The 25,019-nt window shown below is 43.3% G+C and overlaps 1 protein-coding gene across 1 annotated transcript in view; it reads left to right on the top strand.

Moving 5' to 3' along the window:
* LOC308128099 (semaphorin-4B-like) overlaps positions 1-25,019 on the top strand; it is a 54,981-nt gene that overhangs the window by 16,368 nt on the left and 13,594 nt on the right. The window contains exons 2-8 of the mRNA XM_080493398.1: positions 3,908-4,345; positions 19,636-19,796; positions 20,636-20,698; positions 21,227-21,325; positions 23,481-23,592; positions 23,986-24,102; positions 24,604-24,761. Of these exons, the coding sequence (XP_080349524.1) occupies positions 4,225-4,345; positions 19,636-19,796; positions 20,636-20,698; positions 21,227-21,325; positions 23,481-23,592; positions 23,986-24,102; positions 24,604-24,761 (831 nt within the window). The 5' untranslated portion in view covers positions 3,908-4,224. The remainder of the gene's footprint in view (positions 1-3,907; positions 4,346-19,635; positions 19,797-20,635; positions 20,699-21,226; positions 21,326-23,480; positions 23,593-23,985; positions 24,103-24,603; positions 24,762-25,019) is intronic.

Raw genomic sequence — 25,019 nt, 5'->3', positions numbered from 1 at the left:
ATAAAGCGGTGGGACTTCCGGTTTCAGTCTGGACCAATCAGTGAGCTGTGTTTCTTCTTTACTTTCTCTTTGGTCAGTGTTTGTTTCAGGCGACAGCGCCCCCAAACCAGCAGCTGTTGTAATTGTGTGACTTTATCCGGTGAACGTCACCCAAACCAATTAATGGACTATCTGAACGTGAAAGGCCTCAAACACAGATGATAGACTGACTATGACGGGGTTTTCAACAGTCATTGCTGTACTTCTTTACAGCCTATCTTTTCCTTCTGTTGTTTATTTTACATAACGACTTACATTCAATGCCTAATTCATGATTGTATGTGTAAACCTGTAGGTGCTGCACTTGAGACCCTTGAGGTAACCAAGCCACTTATGACTACCTATAGCACACAAGTTATCCACAATGGTTCGTGGTATTGGATTAAAGCAGATATCACAAACATCCTGCGTTTTTTTTATTTTTTTTTATGCATATCCTGAAGTGGCCTCTGATGTCACGCAGTCTCGTCAGTACCAGCTCCAGCTGATGTGCTGACAGGCAGCAGAGCGATTGTAAAACTTCAGTTCATCCTGCACCATGTGGATGTATGTTGGAGCTGATCAGAAGTTTAAAGTGCTCGTCCCCAGCAGGGCCTTTACTTACCAGACGGCCGGGGGCGGCTTGCTGGACGGCTGTTGGATTTATTAACCACCGTAAACATTTGAATGAGCTCATGTGGGAGTTGTTGCAGTGATGCAAGCGGCGCCATGTGCTCTCCAGTGTTTACTTTCTAAACTTTACCACCTATGTGTGTGCTTCAGGGAGACATCCAGCGCCGTCGGGCAATAAGGGGAAGCGAGTTGTGTTTTATCGCAGGCTTTATTGCGTTCACCGAGCTGAAGTGTTGGTTCTTTTCTCAGGATGTCGGTGAAATCAGGAGAAATGACAGGGGCACATTTTAAAGGCTGCAGCGGTTGAGTTGTGAACCGGCTGGTTTTGTCCCCCTCGCAGCTCGGCTGGCAGGAAGTCACTTTGACCCAGATTGAAATGTGTCGGGCAAATGGCCATAAAATTCATTACAGCCATGCAGATTGTCCTCCGGATGAATTTTAATAACTGTGTTGATCCTCCGACCTTTCATTTAGCTCCATTATTGGATCAAAATAGTCTTTCACAAAACATGAGCACAAATACACATTCACATCAGCCTCAGCTCGTCTTTTTGTTGAGTTAATTTGCAAATTTGCTTGCTAACAATCAAATTTGAGCTGAATAACTTGATAAAACATTCCTTGAAAGGCTGATTTCTTACACTTTAAAAAACCTCCTCTTTGAATGTCTAACAACAACAACAACAACAGGCGTGTGGATCCACAAGTCTTTCTCTGTGATTGGCTCAGTGGTGTCTCGGTGTATACCAAAGTGCATACAAAAACCATTTTATTTTCTACTTGCTCGTGTACTGTGATGTTTTCCTTCAAAACAAAGCTGTAACGGTGGATATTTCTGTGGCCAGACAGATAACACGTGTCTTTGTAACATCACAAACTCACAGATGCCCGTTCAGATTATTTACTAACACATCTTCTGTTTGCATTTGACAGCACAAAGTATTTTGGATCATTTTGCAGGATATATTGGACCTTTATTTTTAAATGAAGAAGTCATTTAGTTGATATACATGCTTTAAGAGCTGCTGGGATTTGCATTTTTAATTTTGACAAAACAGTATGCATAATGTGAAAAAGAAGACCTCAAGTTGTGTCTCAGATCGTTAGTTTCAGCAGCGACGGTTTCGTTTCATTCTCACTGCTCCGAGGGTTATTGTGGGTGAAACAAAGCATTTGTTTTCAATGGGAACATTTTTTTTAGTTTCATTAAGCTACATGGTCCTACCAGAGATTTTGTGTATGCTTCTGTTTATTCAACGACCGACTATAAATGACTTTGCTTTTTGTATTTTGGTTTCAGAAAAGTTTCTCATTCAGATGGCAATGCTTTGAAAATGACTGCACACTACAGTTTTCATGTCGGGCCACGAGTTAGTGCTGTGTCTTCTGTCAGGCAATCCGTCTTGCACGCACGTAGCCAAGATGAAAAATTCAAGCTCCTTTTAATCTCTTCCCATATGTGAACATAATGTGGCTGCATGTGATCCACGTGGTGGTGTAAATGTACACATAGTTGAAGAAGCATTGTCAAATTCTAAAGAGTGAACATCACACTCTGGATTCCTCCGTTGCTACTGTTTGTCTACTCACCCATAAGCAGACAAACTGTCGCATTTTCTCTGTTTACTCAGAGACTGATGCTGCCGTGGTCGGAGATCTTTGCACTCTCGAAGCCATTTTCAAATAAGGGTTGTTTTTTTTGTTTTTCTCCAGAGAGTTCCAATGCAGTTTGTGAAAACAAACAGCCCTGACGCAATGAGAGTGTGTCGTTTTACTTAAACATGGCTGTGCAAACAAGGTCCATATTATAATTCTAACACAGATGCTTGTTTGAGACGGCACTTGCCACACTAGAAAATGAGTATCAAACATAGTGTGTTCCACAACAGGCCTATTTTTTCTCCCCTATTCTGCGTTTAACTGTTTTAGTAAAATTAGCAGACGAAACACAGCCAGAAGGTAAACTCATAATGTGGTAGGTAAAGTTACCCTGTTCTTAGTAAAATTACATTGATATTGAATCCATACTGTAAACGTGCATATTTTGAAAGCATGCATTAACTGTAGGCAACAAATATTTTCACATTACACTTTTACTGTGACATTATAGTTTTATTCTTCTTTGGAATTTTTTAACAGGGCTTTGTGCCGCTTTATTGGTCGAGCTTAATTGAGATGCAGTGTGGCTCGATGGAGCCCCTTAACAAAGACTGTTTTGGTGCTTTTCCACCAGCACCTACTCAGTCTTACTCGACTTGACTCTACTCGCCTTGCCTCCATTCGCCTCAGCCTTGGCCGGTCTTCTTCACATGGCTTGTGTTGCTCTGCTGCGCCCCTAAAATCCCTTCTTGCCGGTTGGCCAACTGAGAAGTCATCGTTTTCCTTTGTTAATTAAGGTCTGTTTGATGATGCACAGCTGGTCTCGTGTGTTTTGTTTTTTACAAAATGAAAGTGATGCGAGTACAACCTAACTCAGACATTTTCCAAGAAAGCTGACATCCCGTTAAATGAAAAAACCTGGCATGCATCTACATTTGAGGCACCTATCTGCACACCCGCACTGAGGCCAATAAAAAGTCCCAGAGCAGATCTGCTCATCGAGCCTCTTTGTGACAAATTACAGACTCGTCTCGAGATTCTCTGTTCTGTCATTAATTTCCCAACACGGCCACAAAATTAGAGCCGAGCTCCCATATTATCTTCATGAGGATCTCTCGCCGGTTCTTGATGACGGCATAATTAAATACAGGGATTAAAGAAAAGATCCAGCAGGCGCTTTATCTTGTGGAGAAACCGCGGGCTGCTGTGCAAACATCGCATTGGACGCTCACTTTGACTTGTAAGTTTGTGAAACCCTTGAAGCCGCCATATGACGAGTGTGTTGATGTCGGCTGGCTGGTGGCCTGGTTGATCTGTTTGCTTGGGCTTTGCTTTGGCAGCGCAGTGGAAAAGCAAACAGTAAAAAACGTGAGTACGAGTGTGCATCTCGGTTGGATATTAAAGTTTCAGGGCGGGAGACGAGGCAGTTTTCACTGATGCCACCGTCGGTGTGAAAGCTGATAGCCACTTGTGTCTGTTTGCAGCGAAACCCACACAGTCCTCCAGAATGAACCTCGACCAAATGTTGCCGTCTTTTTACTCATGTACTTTAAGACGATGGCGTCAGATTGGCTGTAAATCTGTTATTCCAGCCTGTGTTACAGCTGTGCTGTTGGCTCCCTCTAAAGAAAAAAAACCTTCTCTATTCTCTCCACAGATCCAACATGACTTTTCCACCATGTCCACTGGTCGAGGCTTGATGCTGATCCTCACAGAGTACTGTGAACAAATGACAACAAGAAGCCTTTAATCTGGGAAGGATTCCTCCTCTCTGTGCAGAGAGTCGACTGTGTGTAAGGGCCTCTGGGAGTACAAGACTCGAGTCAAGGACACGTTCTCCACGTTCACCCCACCCCCCACCCACGTCAACCTGCTGGAAGATGGGAGTAAGAAAATAAAGCTGGAGAGGAGCTCAATGAATTCCAAGGAATCCTAAAGCAGTTTTGTACGTGTGTGTTAGAGAGTCGGCCAACCATGTGGACGCTTGCTGTGACCGTCCACCGCCGTCTGGCTGCTGCGCTGCTATTGGCTAGCTGCCTCCAGTCAATAACCGCAACCGAGGACGACGTCACGCCACGCATCAGTTTCCCCTACAGTAAGTGAAAGTATCCACACTCCTTTTCAAACACGGCTACGATTAATGGAAATGACCAGAAGGTCTGAGCTAAATGACATAGATGCATTTTCTCGATTTGGGATTGTGGGAGGCTGAGCGCCAAAGTCCTGTTTACACATTTTTCGGCTGCTTTCTGACACAAGAACTGTCTTTAGAAATTATACTTTTTGAAAGCACTCCTAAAGTTCAATATATTTAACCTTTATTTAACCAGGAAGCGGAACCCTAGAGATGGAGATCTCTTTAACAAGGTGACCCGGCAAAGAGGTTCCTCAGCAGCACACGTCACACCCTCAGATTTCAAACAAACTGTTAAAAAATGAACAGTATACAATAGTTAAAAGACAAAGTGCAGATTACTTTAGACGAAAATCACATATTCAATGTGCTGGTGTCTGTCTGAACAGGGAAAACAAGTTTTTATAAACGCATTGCATTGGCACGTGCGCAAATGTGTCGCAGCCGGTTTTCTACGTATCTGTGTGGATCTACGACAGTAACGTTGTGGTTTTAATAGATTCAACAAAGTTTCACATTTATTTGTTGCTTATATCGACGTTAACTAGGTAGGTCAGGCAGCTACATCACTGTGTGAAACACTGAGCAGGGAGTGTCTCCATGGCAACAGACCCCGATCTCCTTTCATTTCCTCCATGAGGTGCCTCTCTCATCCACTTTGGATGGCAACATTTTCGGCAGTGTTTTGGGATTTATTCAGAAACGGTTAGCCGTTAACGTCACAAAATCTCATTGCTTGTTCCTTGGATGATGACAAATCATCGCTGAAGATTTCATGCAATTCGAGTGAGTAGTTTTTGCCCAACACACACACACACACACACACACACACACACACACACACACACACACACACACACACACACACACACACACACACACACACACACACACACACACACACACACACACACACACACACATACATACATACGTCCAAACTAAAAAAATAAATACACGCAGACGAAAACATAACCTTCTTGGCCAACTTCGTTGGTCACCCAACTTTCATTGCGAAGGTAATTATTGCAATACGCAACAACATCCCATATAAAACTTGCTCATTGAACATGGCAGTGATTTGCACTGTGGTTGGGAACTTCATGTTTTCCTGATATGTGGGTTTTTTTTCTGAGGGTACACTAAACTCCACAGACAGGATACCCAGGCCTTTCATGAGGCAAGGATATATATTAACTACTACTCCACTGTGTGTTCCAGCTGAATAAAGTTAATAAAGGTTTTGACTTCTCGATAAGCAATTCCCCTTTAAAATAATAATAATAATAATAATAATAATAATATAATACTTCAAACTTGTATAATGTTGTTTTTTTTTAACACTCTCGGCTCAACATCTGGGCTCATGTGTGCTCACGGTGTGTGCATTTTTTTAATTGTCAAAAAAATTGACATTGAAAATAATTAAAAAACTGTGAAAGGGAAAATGTTCTTCTCTGATGTTCATAGTGAAATAGTTACTTGAATAAGTCACACCGAAGCATAAATAGACCTGTGCACTCTATTTCTTGGAAAAACGATCACAACGAATAACACTGGTTTTCCTGCTTTCAAAAGATCATATTCAGATTTTCTTCTAACTTCAGGTAACGGTAAGCTTTTAATCTGTTATTATGACATCATGGCCACCAAGCAAATATTATGAGCCCCTAATGGCTCTTCCTTAAAATAACCAAATCAAAAGCTTATAAGACGGGAATAAAAGTTACCATCGAACTTTATTATTATAAAGTTTCAGTTTTTTTTGTGATTGAAATTCTAATTTCAGAGGTCAACTTGTACAGACAGGAGCTGGAAATCAGCAGCCGGGCTTCATCGTGCCTGCAAAAATCAAGAACACTTCAAAAAAACAAGAGTTTGGAGGTGGGAACGTCCCACTTAGAGCGATGATGGCTTGACAGGAGAACCGCTGTAATTAAAGGGGACGGGGCTTATCAAGCCACCGATTCCATACAAAATAGGACAATTTAGGTCAGTGGCAAGGGAATGCAACAAACTGAGTGGCGAGAACTGTGCAGTGCTTTTGCAGCGATAAGCTCACAGAGACGTGTCAGAAATCACAAGTACCTGCAGGTCAGAACGCACACATGGCAACCTGAAGCACCACGGACACCACACCCCATAGCGACATGTAATTACTACTTTTGTCTCCTCGCGGGATTCTTTTATCAAATGTAGATGTCGCTTTACAAAAGGGGTGTATTTTGAGCTTTCACAGAGTGGTACAGTTGGAGGTGACTTGCTGTGTGTTGCGGCCCCTGCCGTCCGGCTTCATTCCTTCACGAGCACTTCTTCCTCCGTTTTTCCCTCTAATTGACCTTTTGGTAATGTGCTGCTGAGTGCAACAATTTATCTCGCAAATAAAAGCCTAATGTGTCTCCTGGCGAATCCGCTGATTGAGTAGAAGACCTTCTCTGCACCTGACTTCATCAATGTATGTAATTGCTCCACACACACTACAGCACTGTGGATTAGAGCCTTTATAATTCATAAACACTGAGCTGTTTTATCTCCCGTATCTGTTCAGCTGACAGCTTTTTGGTAATTGATTGACGCATTATGAGCTTAAGACAAACGAAGAAGCTGTTTGGACGTGACTCGCTGCCGGAATTGACTGCATTTGTGAAAAGCTTCTCTAAACACGGTTCACTTTTCGGTATCCTCTGAAGGTGTAAGCCAGCCAGTTGCTGCCTAAACTCAAATCGTTTACGTCGTTTCTGTCCTCATTCAGGCAGATTTGCTGACTCTGCAGCGACCAAAACATGGCCTAATAGAACTGTAGATGCGCCTCGGTTTGAAGCTGGTTACAATAAAAACTCTCTCTAATGCTCGTTTCTTGCACTTGGCCATCTCGGGGAGGCGTCGTCTTGAGTTGCCTCTCAAATTGTCGTTGCTCGTATCGGAGAACAACCTTTCCCACACTCGAGCCATTTCACTTGTTTCTCAAAAAGAGCTAAATGGATTAAATGAGCCAAAGCTGCTTCCCAGTGTGCTCTTAACCGCTGATGTTTCTTTTCCCTTCCCACTTTGCACTCCTCCACTCGGCATTCAGAATCTAAATTTCACGTATTTTGACATGAGGGCGATTGAGGCGCTGGTCTTGAGGGTATAAGTAGCACCGTGAGACATGATGCTTCAGCAACTGTTGATATGTTGTAGAAATGTCACTGGCGTTGATTGTAACTTATCCAATTAGACTGCAGCTTTGCATAAGCAGGGTCTTCAGCATCGCTGACATGCTAAATGTTTCCTTTATAAACCTCCGGGGGTTCAGGATGCACTTCATTGATGAGAAGCATGTAAAGCAGGGCACCCTTTTAAACTTGCATTTCTAGGTGGTATTGTCCGTAAGAAAACCGGGGGACCCGGTTGTTTTCTCCAGAGACGACCCTTGTCCCTCTCCTAGAAAGGCGTCCCTTGTCTTCTGTGTCCTCCTTCCCTCTCCTCGGCTCCTTCCTTCTCTCCTAATGAGCAGGCTAATCTCTCATGTGTGGTGAGTGGAGGTTTTTGTGGTTGCTGCAGAGGGAGAGCTGGTCTGTTTTTCATTACGGCTCTTGTGCAGAGAGAGGCAGCGCCAAGGATCACGGGACTCAACGCAGTAAGCATCGGTTTGACATGTGGCACGGATCACTGCTCGTCATCTAACGTCCCCAGCAACATGTTGCTGGGTTTCTACGGACATTAGCTGAAGAAACTAACAAATCTTTTTGTACTCTATTTTATTCAAGCTGAGACTTTTATACACATTCACTGTACTTTAAAAAAAAAAAACCTCTATAACTGAAAGTCATTTGTATTCTACATAGCAGAAACAAAGTCAACTCACCCCTCAGAGGTACCTAGAAATAATTGTTCACCTTTGTCAGAACATGTATAAATCATCACGTGCCCACAGTCCCTGCTTCTATCTGCTCACTCACTTATGCTGCCAGCATGAAGTTCAAGACTGTCGACTCACATTTAACTCTAAATGGAGCCAAAAGGGTCGCCAGTAAAATGCATTTCAGCTACCGAAACATGTTTTCACGGCTTTGCCGTCCGGTCACTCAGCCCCACTGGGATATTGAAGTAGTTAATTGTTGGTTATTTCAAAGACACCAGACACAAACCAGACCAAAACAAAAGGTTCCTCAATCTTCTTTTTGTTTTTTGTTTTTTTTTGGGGGGGGGGGTAATTTAAAACGCCACATGCTGTGAAATGCTGCAAAGTCTCACAATAATACAAAAACAGACGTATCAAAGACCATTAGATGGTTTCTTGAAGTGAGTTAAATTTATGTTGTTTGTCATGGTTTCCATGTTGGAAAGACGTTGTATAATACCAAGTTTCCATACAGTCTCATCCCTCTGAGTGCCACAGGGGCTGGAACTGATTCCAACACACACACACACATAATCTCACACACACTCAAATTCACTCTCAATAACCAACACTACAGTCCTGTTACCTAAAGTCATGATATAGGCTCCTCAACTGATCCAATCTCCTTTTTTTTTCTCTTCCTTTTTAAGTGAGTCCTCCGTTTGTTATATTTCTATGTTTTGTTGCAGTTTTTTGTTTTTTTTTAATTGGAGCAGAAAGTCTCTGGCCTGTTCAGACCTGTCTGCTTCTCTTGACTGCTGACATGCCGACCCTCATCTCCTGCAGCCTGACGAGCCGAATACGAGTGGGGGAAAAAAAAAAAGTGCAATGCATGCTTCAAGGTTTACCAGGGGTCTGTGGGATGAACAGTCAAAAATCTTGGGTTCCTCTTATAGTTTGAGATTTTTAGAAGCAAGATTGTTTTTATTTGTCCTGTTAAGCGTCGGATGAGCTGATCAATCACGCTTGGATTAACGTTCTCTGTGCATGGTCCCTGAAAAATAAACAAACTGAACTAAATGAAGCTCCAGCAGAGGGGCAGCTTGAAGCCTGACTATGTGAAACAGAGGTTTTTACATTTCAGACCATGTGGCACTCATTTATTTTTCTTTAGATTAGAATGAATTAATAGTAAACAAAGACTTCACGAGTCAGATTTAAAACTCTTTTATCAAAGTATCATCTGTTAGTTTAACATAAAGATTTGTAGGTCCTGTCTTCAACACAATGTTAGAACAAATAGAACCAATCAGACACAGAAGCTGTTCAAATCGTCCCTTTAAGCTGAGTTCTTGTATTTACTGTATGCTCACAGCACACAGTCCTTTTTCGTTTACGTTTGGTTCGTGTTCATCAAATACTGTGCGCTTCCTGTCATGCATGCTAATCCTCTGACCTTGGCAGCAAGTGGATCACGGTTCAGATTGAGAGGAGGGGCGGCCAGAAGGAGGGCGGGCCGGTGGGGGTCAGGCCAAACACTCGTGAGGTCTTAGACATGCTCCGATGCCCACCTAAAACCCCGCGGGGACACGCCCACTGATCCTGAAAGGAAAAAGTGCTTTGTGGCTTCCAGCAGAGGTGGCACTCGCAAGTGCCTGCATGAAAAAAAAGAAAACATAACGGCCGCAACAATGGGACGTAATTACAGCACATCGACTCCGTCTGTTTCAGACGCCTTAATGGTTCCATCGCCTGCATGCTCCAGGGAGTGCACAGAAAAGTTCAGTCTTTGCAGATTTCGATCAGGAACGGTTGATTTGAAGAAAATGGCAGGCGGCGAGTAATAAAGCTGCAGCTGTTAATCAAGATGGACAGAGAGGAATGCCAGTGTCATTAGGTGATTTTTTTGGGGGGGGGGGGGGGGTTTCCATGCGCCACTTTGATAAACAGTAGATTGTACAAGATGAAAACATGAATTGCCACATGACTGTTAAAATATTTCAGCACATATTTTTGATTTTTATTAACACTGTAACACAAAACTTCATCTTTACAAGGGCCTGGATGGGACTTTTTTGTGGCGAGGAGAAACATTCACATGGTTTTTTTGTGGCCCTGGATGATAATCTGCGCGGCTCTGAAATCACGCAACATTACATTTTATTGTATTACATGAAAACAAAGGGTTTTAGTCATACTTCCATACTCGCAATAAAAATTGATTTACTTCCAGTGTAGCATAAATGTACAAGGACCTTTTTTCATTTTTTTTTTCTTTTAGAATGGAAGACATCTCAAACTTTCCTATTTGTCTGGTATTTACTTAGAGCCGTGCTCCAGAGTATTTTCATCTTTAATAGTGTAACATCTGCAGTGTGTCTTGTTTACACTATCCTGTGTTTAATGATGAAGCTGCACAGAGACACGAGCTTAGAACAGACTTTCCTCTATTAGCAGGGTTGATGTGGCACTGAAGAAAATTTCTTTTCTTTTTTTTTCTGGATCTTAGAATTTAACATAGTGGCACTTTTGGCTCTTGTGAAACATCTTTCCATGGTATTGAATTATTTCATGCACTTAAAGCCACTTGGTTAGCTCTAGTTTTTCCTCTCACTAATGCATTTCACGCTGAGAATGGTAGTTTCTCGCAAAGTCGCAGAGGGGGCAGTGTCAGAAAATGGCTGCTTTATAATCTGTAATTATCAACTAAATGGCCTTATGAGAATTTGTTAAAGTGGATGTACATGAACCATTTCTACTGAGCAATGCAGCGTGAATGTTCTATTTCAGAAGGCACCTCAGGCTTCACGTGGAGGCTGAAGTGAAATGGTTAAAAGAAGCCGTCTCATGTATCTTTCATTAAAGTCAGAACTTTCCTGATTCGGTTCCAGTCTTTTAATACGCTCCATATGTCTCTTCTATTCCGACTGGTGGATGTGTGTGAAAAGAGAGGCTGAGGTGTGTGTGTGTGTGTGTGTGTGTGTGTGTGTGTGTGTGTGTGTGTGTGTGTGTGTGTGTGTGTGTGTGTGTGTGTGTGTGTGTGTGTGTGTGTGTGTGTGTGTGTGTGTGTGTGTGTGTGTGTGTGTGTGTGTGTGTGTGTGTGTGTGTGTGTGTGTGTGTGTGTGTGTGTGTGTGTGTGTGTGTGTGTGTGTGTGTGTGTGTGTGTGTGTGTGTGTGTGTGTGTGTGTGTGTGTGTGTGTGTGACCACGAGGCCTGGTGGACTATACAATAAGTAGCACAGCTTGAGGATTTTAATTAACTGACTAATTGTACTTAAATCTAACCTACCTGATTTTTATTTCAAGACGGCTCCAACAAGTGACGTCCTTCAGCTTCAGGCAGATGCTCTTATGTGGGAGTTAATGTAGTCGATCCTGTTTTCTCCTGATGGCAGAACGAGTACGGGGATGGAATGTGACTCTGGAAAGTGAAAGCTTGTAGCCGTGCGTGTGCGTGTGCGTGTGTGTGTGTGTAGCCCATTAGTGAGGAGTGTAAACCAATGTGCTTGACCACTTCTCATCCTCAGTCACTTTGTGGTGGACGAGTGGAGAGCCGGAGACTCCAACCTGCTCTTCTCATCAAGGACCTCTCCAGACACAGACACACACACACACACACACACGGCAGAGGATGCTGTTTGTTTGCTGTACGTTCCAGACCTTCAGCACACGCAGGTCTAAAGCGAATGTTCACTTAGTAAACTGCGAGCGGCTCACCGGTGCCCTTGAAAAGCAACTGAAACACTTTGCAGCAGAGATGCACTGACATGTGCTTTGGTGGGATTGTAGCTGCAGCAGAAACCATGTGCAGGCATGTGCGAGCCAGCTGGATTTTGATGTTTGCATGGCCGACCCAAATGGCAGACTCCACCCCCCACCCCACACACACACACACACACACACACACACACACACGTCTTAAATCCACTTGGCAGACTTCATGTCATTCATTGAGCCAATCCTTCACTGTGTGTGTGTGTGTGTGTGTGTGTGTGTGTGTGTGTGTGTGTGTGTGTGTGTGTGTGTGTGTGTGTGTGTGTGTGTGTGTGTGTGTGTGTGTGTGTGTGTGTGTGTGTGTGTGTGTGTGTGTGTGTGTGTGTGTGTGTGTGTGTGTGTGTGTGTGTGTGTGTGTGTGTGTGTGTGTGTGTGTGTGTGTGTGTGTGTGTGTGTGTGTGTGTGTGTTTTTGCAGCCATGCTTGAAGCGACATGGTAATGCCAGTGAATAGTCCAATGTGCTTTAACAATTGTGGAATTAAATTAGATTCAGTCCTGGGCAGCCGTACCCGTCAGGAGGTCACTCTTAATGACTTTTATAATCCTCTGGTCTTATTCTTTGACCAGTCTGCAGATGGTGGTTAATGTCACACTGACTGCCAACCGTTGAGAGATTTAGTTTTTAGGAGTAATTCCAAAAATTTATACCTTTGTTTTTTTTTTTTTGTCTTGCTGTAGCCTAAGATTGATTGTTGGCGTGCCAATCATCATGGTACACGATCACAGACTCACCCATAAGCCACCAGTATCTAGTCCTGCATCTGGTTTAATTGCTGAAATGATTATTTCTGTCTGCCCACTAAAAAAGAAGACGTTTTGGTTTTGTTTAGTAAGATTTGCTTTCACAATAAAAGCTTTATGAATCCTAAATGAACTTGAACTACAAGTTCGACTGTCTGATGATCATGACATAAAGCAAAGCATTCAGTTTTTATTTTACTTTCGTGTGCTGACCTCTTCTGCTCCAAACATGTTCTCGAATCAAGGTGTTTAAGCTTCATTATAAGAATTAATCTACCAGTGATATTCTCAATATGCAGTACCATCCAGCTTTAGCAGTTTTTTGAAATGTTTAACCAGTAAAAGGACATGTAATAAAATGCAACAAGCATTCGATGAGGAACTACTTTTCTTCCATTAAAAGTGCTGAAGCTCAGAACGAAACACGTTTTGTGTTTGCTCTTTGGTTTTTCAGCTCTATGAGCTGCTTGGTCATTGTTCCATCAACACAGACTTATTTTCTTTATATTACCATCATTAGATTCTGATTAGATTCACACAGACTGCCTGTTGTCTGACAATCAGAGATGTTGATAATCCTACAAAGTGTATTGAGCTTTGACACCAAACAATCTTTCATTCCCTTTTTGAAGGTAACAAGCTTCAGCTATGAATGCTCTTCTGACTGAAACTATAATTGCATCTAAGCTGTGTTAATGCCACTCACAGCATCAGCATTCAGGCTGTTTGCACCCAATAGAATGCTTACTCGGATACTCCTCTGAACGAGGTTTTCAGTAAAACAAAAAAATTATGTCATCACTCATGATTTATCTTCCCTGGAATACTGTGTTGGCAGTGTTGTATTCCGTTAACACAGTGCGACTATCACCCCATCACCCACGCCGGGCATTACACACACACACACACACACACACACACACACACACACACACACACACACACACACACACACACACACATCATGAATAACTCTCTCACATGCTCAGAGTCTCTCTCCGTCTCGCAGCGGTTGATTTTCTAAGCTTTCAGTAGCGATAGTCTGCTGCACTCCATCACCGCGGCGTGCAGAGTGTTGGGTGGGTGCGTGCCAATCCAGAGTGCATCAGGATGACACCTAACAGCCTTTAATTACAGAGCCGAGCATCATGTCTCTGTCTGCCTCTCCTGCTCTGCTTTTACAAGTAACCTGTGTTTTCACGTACTGACCTCATTCTTCTTCTTGTGTGTTTGACGGATCAACGTTTGACATAAGCATTGTTCACTGTGTCAGAGTTTGTAGACTTGGGCACATTTCCACCCACATTATTTTATGGTTTTGTGGTTTTTCTCCTGTTGTCCTGGTAGAGTTTCTGCATCTGTAATAATTTATCACCATTAACAGTGTTTTGATGTGTAATCAAAGATAGCAAACACTGTCCAGCTTTGGGGGAGAGGAGAGGAGAGGAGAGGAGAGGAGAGAGAGAGAGACTTTTTGTTTGTCTACATTAATGTGTTTTCCAGTTATTAACATTTTCCAAAAAGACCAGTTTTCTTTCTACTTCCATATCGAATTCTAATCTCTACATGAAGCAAGTCATCGTTAAGAAGTGTCTAAATCTTGAAAGAATCGTGTCTTTAGGTCCACAGGTGTGGCCAGTGACTTTTCCCGCACCTGCTCCTCTGACGCTCTGAGGTCCGTCTCCTCCAACTTTGGGCACAAGCAGCTTTTCTGTACCGACTTGGCCGGCATCCGATAGCGATCTCAGTTGCTTACGCTCACCAGCTATGAAACAACCATCACTTTGCCTCAACATCAGGAGGAGCATCGCCGAGATGACCTTGACGTGACTTCTCTTGGCTCCTGTCGGCTCCGGCGCTGCCATCAACCCCATTGTCAGATCATGTCAAACGGAGAGCCTTGAAGCGGTGCACTGTTGTGTAGCTTTGGATGGCAGAGGGCAGAGATAGTGGGAGGGGTTGTTTTTTTTTCTTCTTTTCTTTTTTTTTTTTTAGAACAAATTTGTGTCTTGCATGCAAGATAAGCCGACAGTGAGATTAATATCGGCTGCGCTGCCCTCTCCTCTCCTCTCCTGTTGGATTTCTCAGCCTGGCTGCGAGTGCACCTCTTTGTCCCCGTTGCCCCCTCGCCTTGTGACTTGGCTCACGCTCGGCTGTAGTAAATCTGGGGCATGTTTACACTCGGAGCTTTTAGGAGCGTCCTGGCGGGCGTATACCTACCAAGCAGCCACTCAGTCACCCGCCCTTGATGTACCATTAAACCTTGAGGATAAAAAAAAGAGGGTTGATCCTGCTTCATTTTCTCTGAAATATGATGCTTGCCAAGCTGCTGGCATGAATTGTATTTCCCAGCGACGGTGTGTCTGCACCCTGCGATGATGTTTTAGTTACCTCAGTGGTGAGTAAGCACGGTCTGATGTGACTGCAGGGAATCGGAGGCACGCAGATCTGAGCTGGTGTTACTGTGCGAGAACCGTTTTCATCACACAATCTTAAGAGGTGAAAATAAGGGAGAGCTTCATGAAAAGCACCCTTTCTGCTCTGTTTGTGTTCAACTAAGATCCTATTATAGATGAATATCTTTTGCAGTTATTCAGTACTTTATTGATATTTGTTTTGAATCCTCGTGGTAACTATGACCCAGCATGCAACAGCAGTTTGTTTCAGGTCAGCGCAGACACGGCAAAAGGCAAATCTCTGGAGGGTGCTGGGAGAAACTTGATCTGCAGAACAAGTTGAAAGGAACTCGCTGCTAAAGAGGCAACAACTTCTGTGAAATATTGCCGGCATGACTAGAACGCCTGGATTCGTTTAAATGTTACGGATGTAAAAAAGCTAAAAAAAAAAAAAAAAAAGAAATGCTCTGAGTGATTCTGTTCGTTTTCCCAAGATTTCTTTTTGAAGCTGAGTATCTGGCAGTTGTTCAATATTACTTTTGCTTTTCTTGCTACTGAGAAGTTCACGTTACAGAAAAGAAAAAAAAGGGGCAAAGTTTAATTTTCTGCTTCCTCTCTTCATTTTCTAGATATAAGTGGTTGACAAGTATTTTCAGGGACTGAAAGTGTTCAAGATTTGCAGGCGGATATTTAAGCAGTTGAATTAGCGTTTTGCTCATCAATACATCCATATACGTGTGTATAGCTTCATCAATAATCAGACAATATTTGATGCTGTTCATGTGATTAAAACTCAACAATAACTTAGGAATGCATGAAAAAATGAGACCAGTTGATCTAATTTGCAATTCAACAAGCTTGTAGCTGCTTGCCATGTATTCACAGACGTAGTCTGACTGTCACTCTAAAGCAAACACTTCTGTGATCACAAAGCATTTGCTCACCAAAATCCTTTGTGATCTAATGTTTCTTCGTGTTTGTTTGTTTTTTTTTTTTTTTTTTTTTGTCATCTTCAGCCACACCGATTAGCAAAGAGAGAATACAGTGAATATTCAGCCAAAATTGAATTTCATGAATTCATGTAATTAATTGCTTTGGGGTTCTTGTGTCTCAATGGAGGCAAAGACATTCAGCTCTTTAATGTCGTCAGTGTTGCATGCAGACTCGGTTATTCCAGCTGTAAACTCTCCTGAAATGATGCATCTTCTGAGCTGCTGCTCTGCCTTCTGCACAGCCGTGGAGAATCGAGGCGAATGCACTCGGATTGGTTCCAAGACTGAAATTCAAAGGACCTGCGGCGCTAACTAATTCAGCCTGTTAACATCGGCAGTAAAGCGGCCATATTGATGGTAGGTGTGATGTGATGACCAACGGCGGAGGACGAGGGCCCGGCTCGGTGACAGCCAGCTGATTAAACAGGGGGGTGATGAATGGAGCTGGAGCCTGGCTGTGAAAAGGGCTCGCAGTCACTACCGTTGTCCGTGGATCCGCTGCACTCTGCTCTAAGCATGTCAAAACACCCAAGTGATGCGCTGCGTCGGAGAGGGCAAGAAAAGAAGAAAAATCCCCCAGAAGAACCGGAATGCCTCGGATTTCAGTTTGGAATCCTCGCAGCTTGACACAGCCCTGACGTTTGTTACGGTTTGACCTTCTGCTCTTATCAAAAATCCATCTCAGAGCACTTGGAAAATAACATTGTCTCCTCCCCCCTTCCTGCATGTTCCTTCATAGGTCAACGTCTCAATCCAATCTTCCCAGTTACCACAACTCCCACTCAGTACCCCGACCTCAGACCCGCCCTCCCGCTAAGTGGCCTCGGCCTGCAGGAGGAACGTTTCAGGAGTTTGCTCTCTCTGCTCGTTATTCCATTGTCTGTCTTCGACATTGTCATTGTGATTTATGTCACAGGGATTTAATATGCTGAGCAGAGGCTGCTTTTGGTTGTAGTGAATGTCCAACACTCGGGGGAGCCGTGACAATCCAGCTATGATCGGTCGCTCTGTGGGGACGAGCGATGCCACTCCCTTTGTCTGCATGCTCCTCTGGGGCTGAGTGCACCGATCTTTGTGAGCATTTAGGGGCATTTTAACTCCTTAAATGTTCCTATAAATAAAACCATTATAGCCTTCCCCATCACAGGAAAGCTTGCTTTTCCTTTCCAGAAGAACCAATGGATGACAGGACAGTCTTGGTGTTTTTCTTCTTCGCTCTATACCTTCCCCTGGTTTTTAATGAAGAGCCCCTCTCTTTATTGACTCCAGATGTCACAATGTTTTAAACAGAATGGGGGCTGTTGATCTGGAGGAGGCCCAAGATTTGATTTTGGACTAGATGGGGCTCGTGCAGCTGGCTTTCGCTCCCGTTAGGGGAAGACGGTCATCTGCCAAAGTGCCTTGAGTGTTAGATGAACCATTTGTTTGTGAGCATATTGAAAAGTTTAAGTCATGGGCCGTAAACATTCATTGCCGTTTGCTGGCGCTGTTTGCATTATGATCTGGTGCACCACCTGCATTGCTGAAAATAAACACACCACTTGGTGTATCTTTCTTCTGACTGTCCGAAGCATCTGACCAGTCTGGATTCAGCTTTCCTGATTCTACTAGGGGAGGCTGTAAACTGGTCAACTGCAGCAAATATTAGCATTTACGTCCTCAGAATGGAGCAAGTAAATGGAGTACGTGACCCCTCTGTTTTGTCTTTGGAGAAACACGGAGTGTGGTTTTTTTAATAATATGTTTGGAATGGCAGGCAAGAGATAAACATTTCTAAAGATCGTCAAAAGCTAGAAAATCTGCAAGGAATGTAGAGATACAATATCCAGGCTCTCGTGGCGTACTTTGTACTGATCTGTTGTATATGAAGTGATAACGTGCGCCCAATATGATAAAAATGGGGCCCAGAATGACCTTTTTCTTCACAAACTGAAGGTTGTGATTAACTCATTTTCAGGGGCTCCCTGCCTGCAGCACTGGTGTTTTCAGCCGGGGCTGTCTGCTTTGGTTTGAAGCAGTAAAAGAATTTAGTCGTTTGCTTTACTTCTCTTGATCTATGTCATTGTGAACGCAAATAGATGGTGTGTTACCAATGCTGTGTTTATTTGTGTGTAAACCACCATAGTTTTATTAAACGTTTCTCTGTTGAACATCAAATCTGGTTTGATTTTATTTTGACACCTTCGGGTAGATTTCATGGCACATATAGTGGTGTTAAATCTGGACTGGTGGCGTTCTGTTAGTCTGTGTTGCACCACAGTTGATTTCAAAACACATCGAGTCCTATTGAAAATTGCTGAGTCACAATAACGCTCCAATAGCACCACAACCAGGACAACCGGCACCAGTGTCACACAGTTTGATATATAAAAACTTCCAGGTATTAAACGTTGGAGTTATCTTCAAGAAATGTAGATCTTCTTTTGTCATTCCCACATCTATAAATACGAAAACAAATCCAGGTGTCTTTTTCATAGGAGTTAAGCTGGTTAACTTGCATTCAATTATGATTTATCACACATTAAATCAAAAGTGAGCAGTTGACTTGACGAATCGCCTTCTGACTTAAAACTGACTGAAGCTATGAGCCACTGCATCTGCCGGCACTATAAACAATTGTTGGTGATGTGAAGAGGAATTCTATTAAAGGAGCAGTGCCTACATAAGACCTGTGCTTGATCACAAGAGGTATTTGAAGCTGAAGAAAAAGAAGCGGCATGGGGGGGGGGGGGGGGGGGGGGGGTGTTACTCTTTCTGACTTTTGACCGCTGCTAAAGAGATCTATTTGACAAGCGAGCAGAATGAAGGAGATTATCATTGCGGAGGGGCGGCTTTAACACTGCTGCCAGTCCTGAGTAAAAGAGAGAGGCGGCCAGCACAGGGGAGTGTGAACGTGGCTCGTTGGCGTGAGTGCGACATGTTCTGGTGGCGCTAACAGTAGCCGCCGGCTGCCACTGCGCCGGAGCGATAAACGGAGACGGCGGTCGCCTCCAGGAGTGACGGTCACAGGAATGACAACAGGCTCCGTCGGAGTTTTCCACGTTGTGCGAATCAATTTGACAGAGGCTCACAACTTTGTCGTCGGATGTAATGTGATGTCTTTCTGCTTGTTCTCTCTTCCTGCTTGATTTGTGTTTTTCTGTGAGGCCGTGGGGCATCCTCTTATAACCGCAGCAGAGCTGAACATACTGAAAGAAGTTCTGATGGGCTGAAGGGTTCCTTGTGTTCTCTGAAACCTCTGCTGATGGGACGTTTGGATTGCTGAGGCCAGCACTAAGGTCATTCTGTGGTCACTTGTGGTTGTCATTTGAGATTTTAGCTTCGAACAGATGTGTGCAATCACTCCATGAAAAACTTTTTTCTCCTTAAGAGGAGAAAAACCTGCAGGTTTCTGTGTCTTCTTGTACTTTTAGCATCAGGACATGTCCTGTACCCCTCTGTCCTGTCCTGTCCTGTCCTGTCCTGTCCTGCTATGCAATAATAATAATCAGCTGCATTTGTTTTTCTCCTGCGTTTTTCCTCCCAGATGCAAAGGAGAGATCAGCCAAGAGATTTTCAGCCGACGGGGTCTTCAATTACACCTCTCTGCTGCTCAGCCAGGAGGACGACATGCTCTACGTCGGAGCCAGGGAGGCTCTGTTTGCTCTCAGCCTCTCGGACATCAGCAAGACCAAACTGCAGAAGAATGTGAGTGAAGCCAAATGGTCAGAGGTCGCAGCACTACTCTCATGGTTTGCTTAAATAGAAGTACTGATACTTGGCCAGAAAAATAACTCTAATTCAATTCAAGAAACGGTAAGAATGTTTCAGTCTGAAACTGTGCGGGAGTATAAAACCCCAAATCCAGCTCTGCTGTGATCTTTAGATCTTTATCTTAAGTTTATCCAGAAAACTTCTTGACAAAAGAATTTTAATAAACAGATTAGTTGAGTAATAACCATTTCCCAAATGTTATTCCAACAAATAACTGTAAGTATAGATATGGAATTGCTGACAATTCCACAGAAAAAGGTCTGTACTCCTCTATGACTGGCCCTCATGAGACTTTCACACCCAGTTTGAGTCAGTTATTGCAAAACACAGGAAGTTCTTCTTTTAGACTTGATCAAAAATTGTACAATCGCTCTGCGTCTTTCCTCTGCTGTTACATCTCTGATGTCGAGTTGTTCTTATCATCACTGTGAATAACGAGACAGTTCTAGGAGAAAGTACAGATATTTCGGTTCGAGGTAGTATGTAAAAGGTTGTCTGATAAATAAACGCTAGAGTATAGAGGTGAAGTGTTTACAATATGTTCCTTCTTACTTCTGCAAACGGGCAGTTTGTAAAAGTACTCGCATGCTTTACTTAATTAGATACTACAGATACTAATGTCAGACGTTTCAACTTCTTTACACAAGTGAAATAATTAAAAAATATATTAGTGCAAAATGTCAAAAGTTAGGCTTGGAGACAATCGGAGGCAGAATGGCCATACTGACTTATTCAAGGTGTTTTTTTTTTGTTGTGGTTTTTTCAATCTCCAGCTGACGTGGGGCACTCCAGCTGGAAAGAGAGAAGAGTGCAGCTTCAAAGGGAAAAACCTGGAGGTGAGAGGCATTATTTTACAGCAAGAAGGCAAAACGTGTCAGGATACCAGTGGAGGATACTAGAGTTTGTCTTCCTCGCAGTGGAGCCGTGAGACAACGAAATGAACACGAGCTGTGTTGACAAACCTTCCCACCAGTTACAAATGCATTTATCAAGTGTGCAGGCTCGCTGGGGAATTGCTCTTTTCTTCTTCTCTGCCTGCCTGATACCTTGTTGTCATGCCAGCTGTTGTATCTCTGGGCGACAAGCCTCAGCAGCCTGTGTACTTGCTCTGTACAACATTGGTCTGTGTATTACAGAAATCTCATAAGGCAACTGCTTTGTGATGCTGGGAGGCTTTTTTCCCCGGCAGTGCTCCAGCACAGGGAAATGTTTAACGCTTTCCATTCAACATTCTCTCAAGTATTTGCTCTGAACATTTTCCTTATGATTATGTTAAAGCAGAGACTCTAGAGAAAATCACTTTGAGCACGAAGACTTTGTCTGAATTTATCAGCTTGACGTTCTCTCCTTTTCTTCCCATTTAGACTGATTGCTTCAATTACATCAAGATTCTTCTGCGGCTGAACAGCACTCATCTTTATGTGTGTGGCACCTTTGCCTTCAGTCCCGTCTGCGCCTACATCGTAAGTACTGACCTCTCAGTCTACGCACTGTTCAAGAGTTCGTCCACTTGATTTTTCTCCCATGAATATTAGAAAGTCTTTTCATTTCTTCCTGCACTTTGCGCTGGAATCAAGCTGAATTCGGATCTTTTTTGGGGGACTCGGGGTCCTTTTATCCGGCATGTCAGCATTGGATCTGCGGTTATCCAAGCGTAACCAAATCCTGCTGAGGCACTTTAGCCAGACAAGTCAACGGGGGGGGGATACACGAGCTGTGTGGCTTCCAGAGAGGAAAATAGTAGATCTGTTTATCTAGCAGAGGAGTGATGGTAACCGGGAGTGGGATGACATTGATTTCAGTGATAGTGGGGCGCTGGAGCTTGGCGACAGCTCAGCTCTTCAAGCAGGGCGCTTAACTCCAGCCTTTGACGTCAGAGCAGAAGAAAAACATGAGGAATGTCAGGCCTGACTATGACTTGGCAGGACGTTAGGTCCCCGAACCAGGATTCCTAGGAAGTCTGAGCCCTTTTGGTCCGGGTGAACACTCGTCATGATTAAGTCCACAACCATGAGTGTGTATTAATGTGTGTGCGTCTGAGGAGTCCGAGCAACCACATGCTCTCAGAGATGCACAATATTAACATCGATGGATGTTTTATTTTTATAGCGCTTCTCATAACAGTCGGGAAGTCTTTATGGCCAGCAAAACAGGACACTGAGGCCAAGAAGATACACTGAACACTCAAAGTGACAGATGTGAATCCAAACAAGCTCCCTGTGAAGCAACATCCTTAAACTGAAGAAGCATGGGAAGATTTTCCATCACCGAAAGCACTCCATACTGTCCTGTTTGATTTGATTACTAGCGAATGGAGCAAGTTATTACTGTTGCTCCAGATTGTCTGCATGCATTTATCATGCCCGCCTTAAAACAGACCTCGGATTCCCATGTTTGCATTAAATGACTCTCTTATGGCCGCGGTTATTCTTCCTGTCAATACTGGCTGCAGAGTAGAGGAGCACAGCCTCGCATGCTCCTTCTGTGTAAAAGTGTTTTTTCCAACAGCTGATGTCAAGCTTTTGCAATATCTTTTACTCAAGTAAAAAATTTTTTTCTATCAGCTCCCGCTTTAATGAAGAAAAACCTGCAAACCTTAGCGTAGTTCACACTGAGGGCTACTTAAAAATAAATGAGAACTGCACCGGCATTGGAACTACTTTTTGTATCGTTTATATCATCTTTGCTTTAAGTGGTAATACTTTGCAACTAGTATGCAATTGGTCTATTTTTTTAAACTAGATGGATCATTACTCAATGTATGTTTCATTAAAGATCTAATATGACTGATTATACACAAGAAAGGTTGAAGGCTACATTTCATTCCGAAATTCTGACGTATGGACTACGGTATTGTTCAAACTCCTGGGATGTTGCATCATGTATTTCAGAGTTAAAATGTTTAGATGTATTCTTATAAGAAATAAATTTCATTGAAAGTTTTACATAGTTCTGTATAGCACTGTGTTAGTAGATTTTTCAGTTAAATTTGTCTCGAAGAAGAATACACATAAACATTTTAACTCTGCAGTTTATAACACAAACACCAGCAGGTCCATCCATTAAGACTTTCCTGCTCGTGACACTCGGCTATAATTCTGTTTAGTCCCTTTTGTGACATAAATCTTTAAAAATCTGAAAGAAATATGTGATTTTTTTGCTAAAAAATCAGTAACCGCTGGTCAGTGTAGTTCTTGCAAACATCGGTCAGATACTTTTTATGGGATAAACTGATGATAATACATTACCTTGGCTTTGTTTATAGATATAAAAAGATATGTCACAAAGGGCCAACCTTCATGCGTTATTTGTTGGGATTTCTTTTTTCTTTTGTCAATAACAAAACCCCTGTTCTACCTGATCAACTGGTCTATTGTGTTTAGAGGTACAGTATTGAAATGAACAAACCTTGAAGTTTCTGTTCTTTCGCAAAGTTCAGCCCAAACAGCAGTATGTTCGATGTCGCCATAATCCCCGACATATCAGATTACTGTGTTTATTGTCATGGTGAGAATGAGCTTGAGGTCGCTGGGCTCACTTCAGCCAACACTTTTACTATAAGTAGAATTTAATTGGGCTGTGCCTGAGGGGACGTTCGCTGTTTGTGTCTGTCTCCAGAACACGTCAACATTCAGGCTGGAGAGAGATGAAGTGGGCGAGGTCGTGATGGAAGACGGGCGCAGCCGCTGCCCTTTCAATCCCGAGTACAAATCCACCGCCATCATTGTCGGTAGGTCTCAACGCAGCTGCAGCACCCGTGTTATGAATGGCTTCCTGTTGGAAAGAGCCTCCGAAAGCAAGTTTGGCGGTTTACTGAAGCTGCTTCTCGTGTTAGCAGCTCCGTCTTTGATTCAGTAATGAGTTGTGATGTGCCTGCAAATGTTGTGCGTCTGCGTCAGGCTGTCTGATGAATAGCCGGACACCAGCAGACTCTGTTTGTGTTCAACTTCTTTAGCGAGCAATTAGTAAATAATTGAACTGGATATGAGAGGGAGAAATAATTTGTCTAATCCCTCGCTCTCAGGCTTTATTGCTCTATGACTGACTTCATCTCCAGCCCCTCCTTTTCTTTGTGATTCATTATCTTCAGCGCTGCTGAATTTCATCCTTTGCTGTGTTCCAGATGGTGAATTATATACTGGTACAGTTAGTAACTTCCAAGGCAATGAACCAGTCATTTACAAGAGTTTGGGGCAGGGAACTGCTCTGAAGACGGAAAACTCTCTAAAATGGCTCCAAGGTAAGAATCCATGCAGTGGGGATACAGTGTGTCTTCTACATGTCTCCTGTTATGTAGCGTCCACAGCAGATAAGCTCCAAAGCATACAGCTCATTAGTGAGGCACATTCAGACTGAGAGCAAAGACAAGTCCAGTGTGATTGCAGGAGCCCGGTCCTATCAGCTGCTGCACATGCACATCAAATCAGCTTCCGCCGCCCGCCACTGAGTTTGCCAGAGTGAGCTGCACTTTGTGCACAATTAAGACCTCTCTTGTCTTTTGATCTCTAGGTAATTCATGCAGAGTGCTCCTGATGAGACATCTGAGTACAATTACACAGTGGATCCCATTTCCTGCACCGTTGCAGGATTGTGTGATCTGGCACACTGGTGTAGACTTATTCCCAAATTTATGAGGGGACAAAAGTGATGAAACGGCTGAAATAGAAATTGTCCCCTGGTGGGCACGATAAAGGTATCACTCGTCTCTTTAACTGTGCTTGTTTTTCCCTGCTCTTGACAGATCCGGTCTTTGTGGGCTCCTCTTACATCGAGGAGAGCCAGCCGATAGGCAACCCTGTGGGTGACGACGACAAGATTTACTTCTTCTTCAGCGAGGCAGGGAAAGAATTTGACTTCTTCGACAACACCATCGTGTCCAGGATTGCTCGCGTGTGTAAGGTGAGGCGTCCTGGATGAGGGAGAAGTGATTACGCAGGAGCGTCATGCGAAAGAAAGAGGCGCAACAGGGCTCAGGCTTCCTGTCCTTAATCCTCGTACAATTACAAAAGCAAGATGTGACACTCCCGTGTCGAAGCACGCTTGGTAGCATTTAGCTGTACGTCATGTCTGGTTAGGATGCCATAGAAATATGTCACTGACGTGTTAAAGCCCTCTCCGTTTGAGAATACAAACATGTTTTCAACGGATTTAGTTTTC

The sequence above is a fragment of the Lipophrys pholis genome (assembly GCF_963383615.2).
Source record: "Lipophrys pholis genome assembly, chromosome: 2".
NCBI lineage: Eukaryota > Metazoa > Chordata > Actinopteri > Blenniiformes > Blenniidae > Lipophrys > Lipophrys pholis.
The sequence above is the reverse complement of the archived record's forward strand: the minus strand, read 5'-3'. Positions and strand labels throughout refer to the sequence as shown.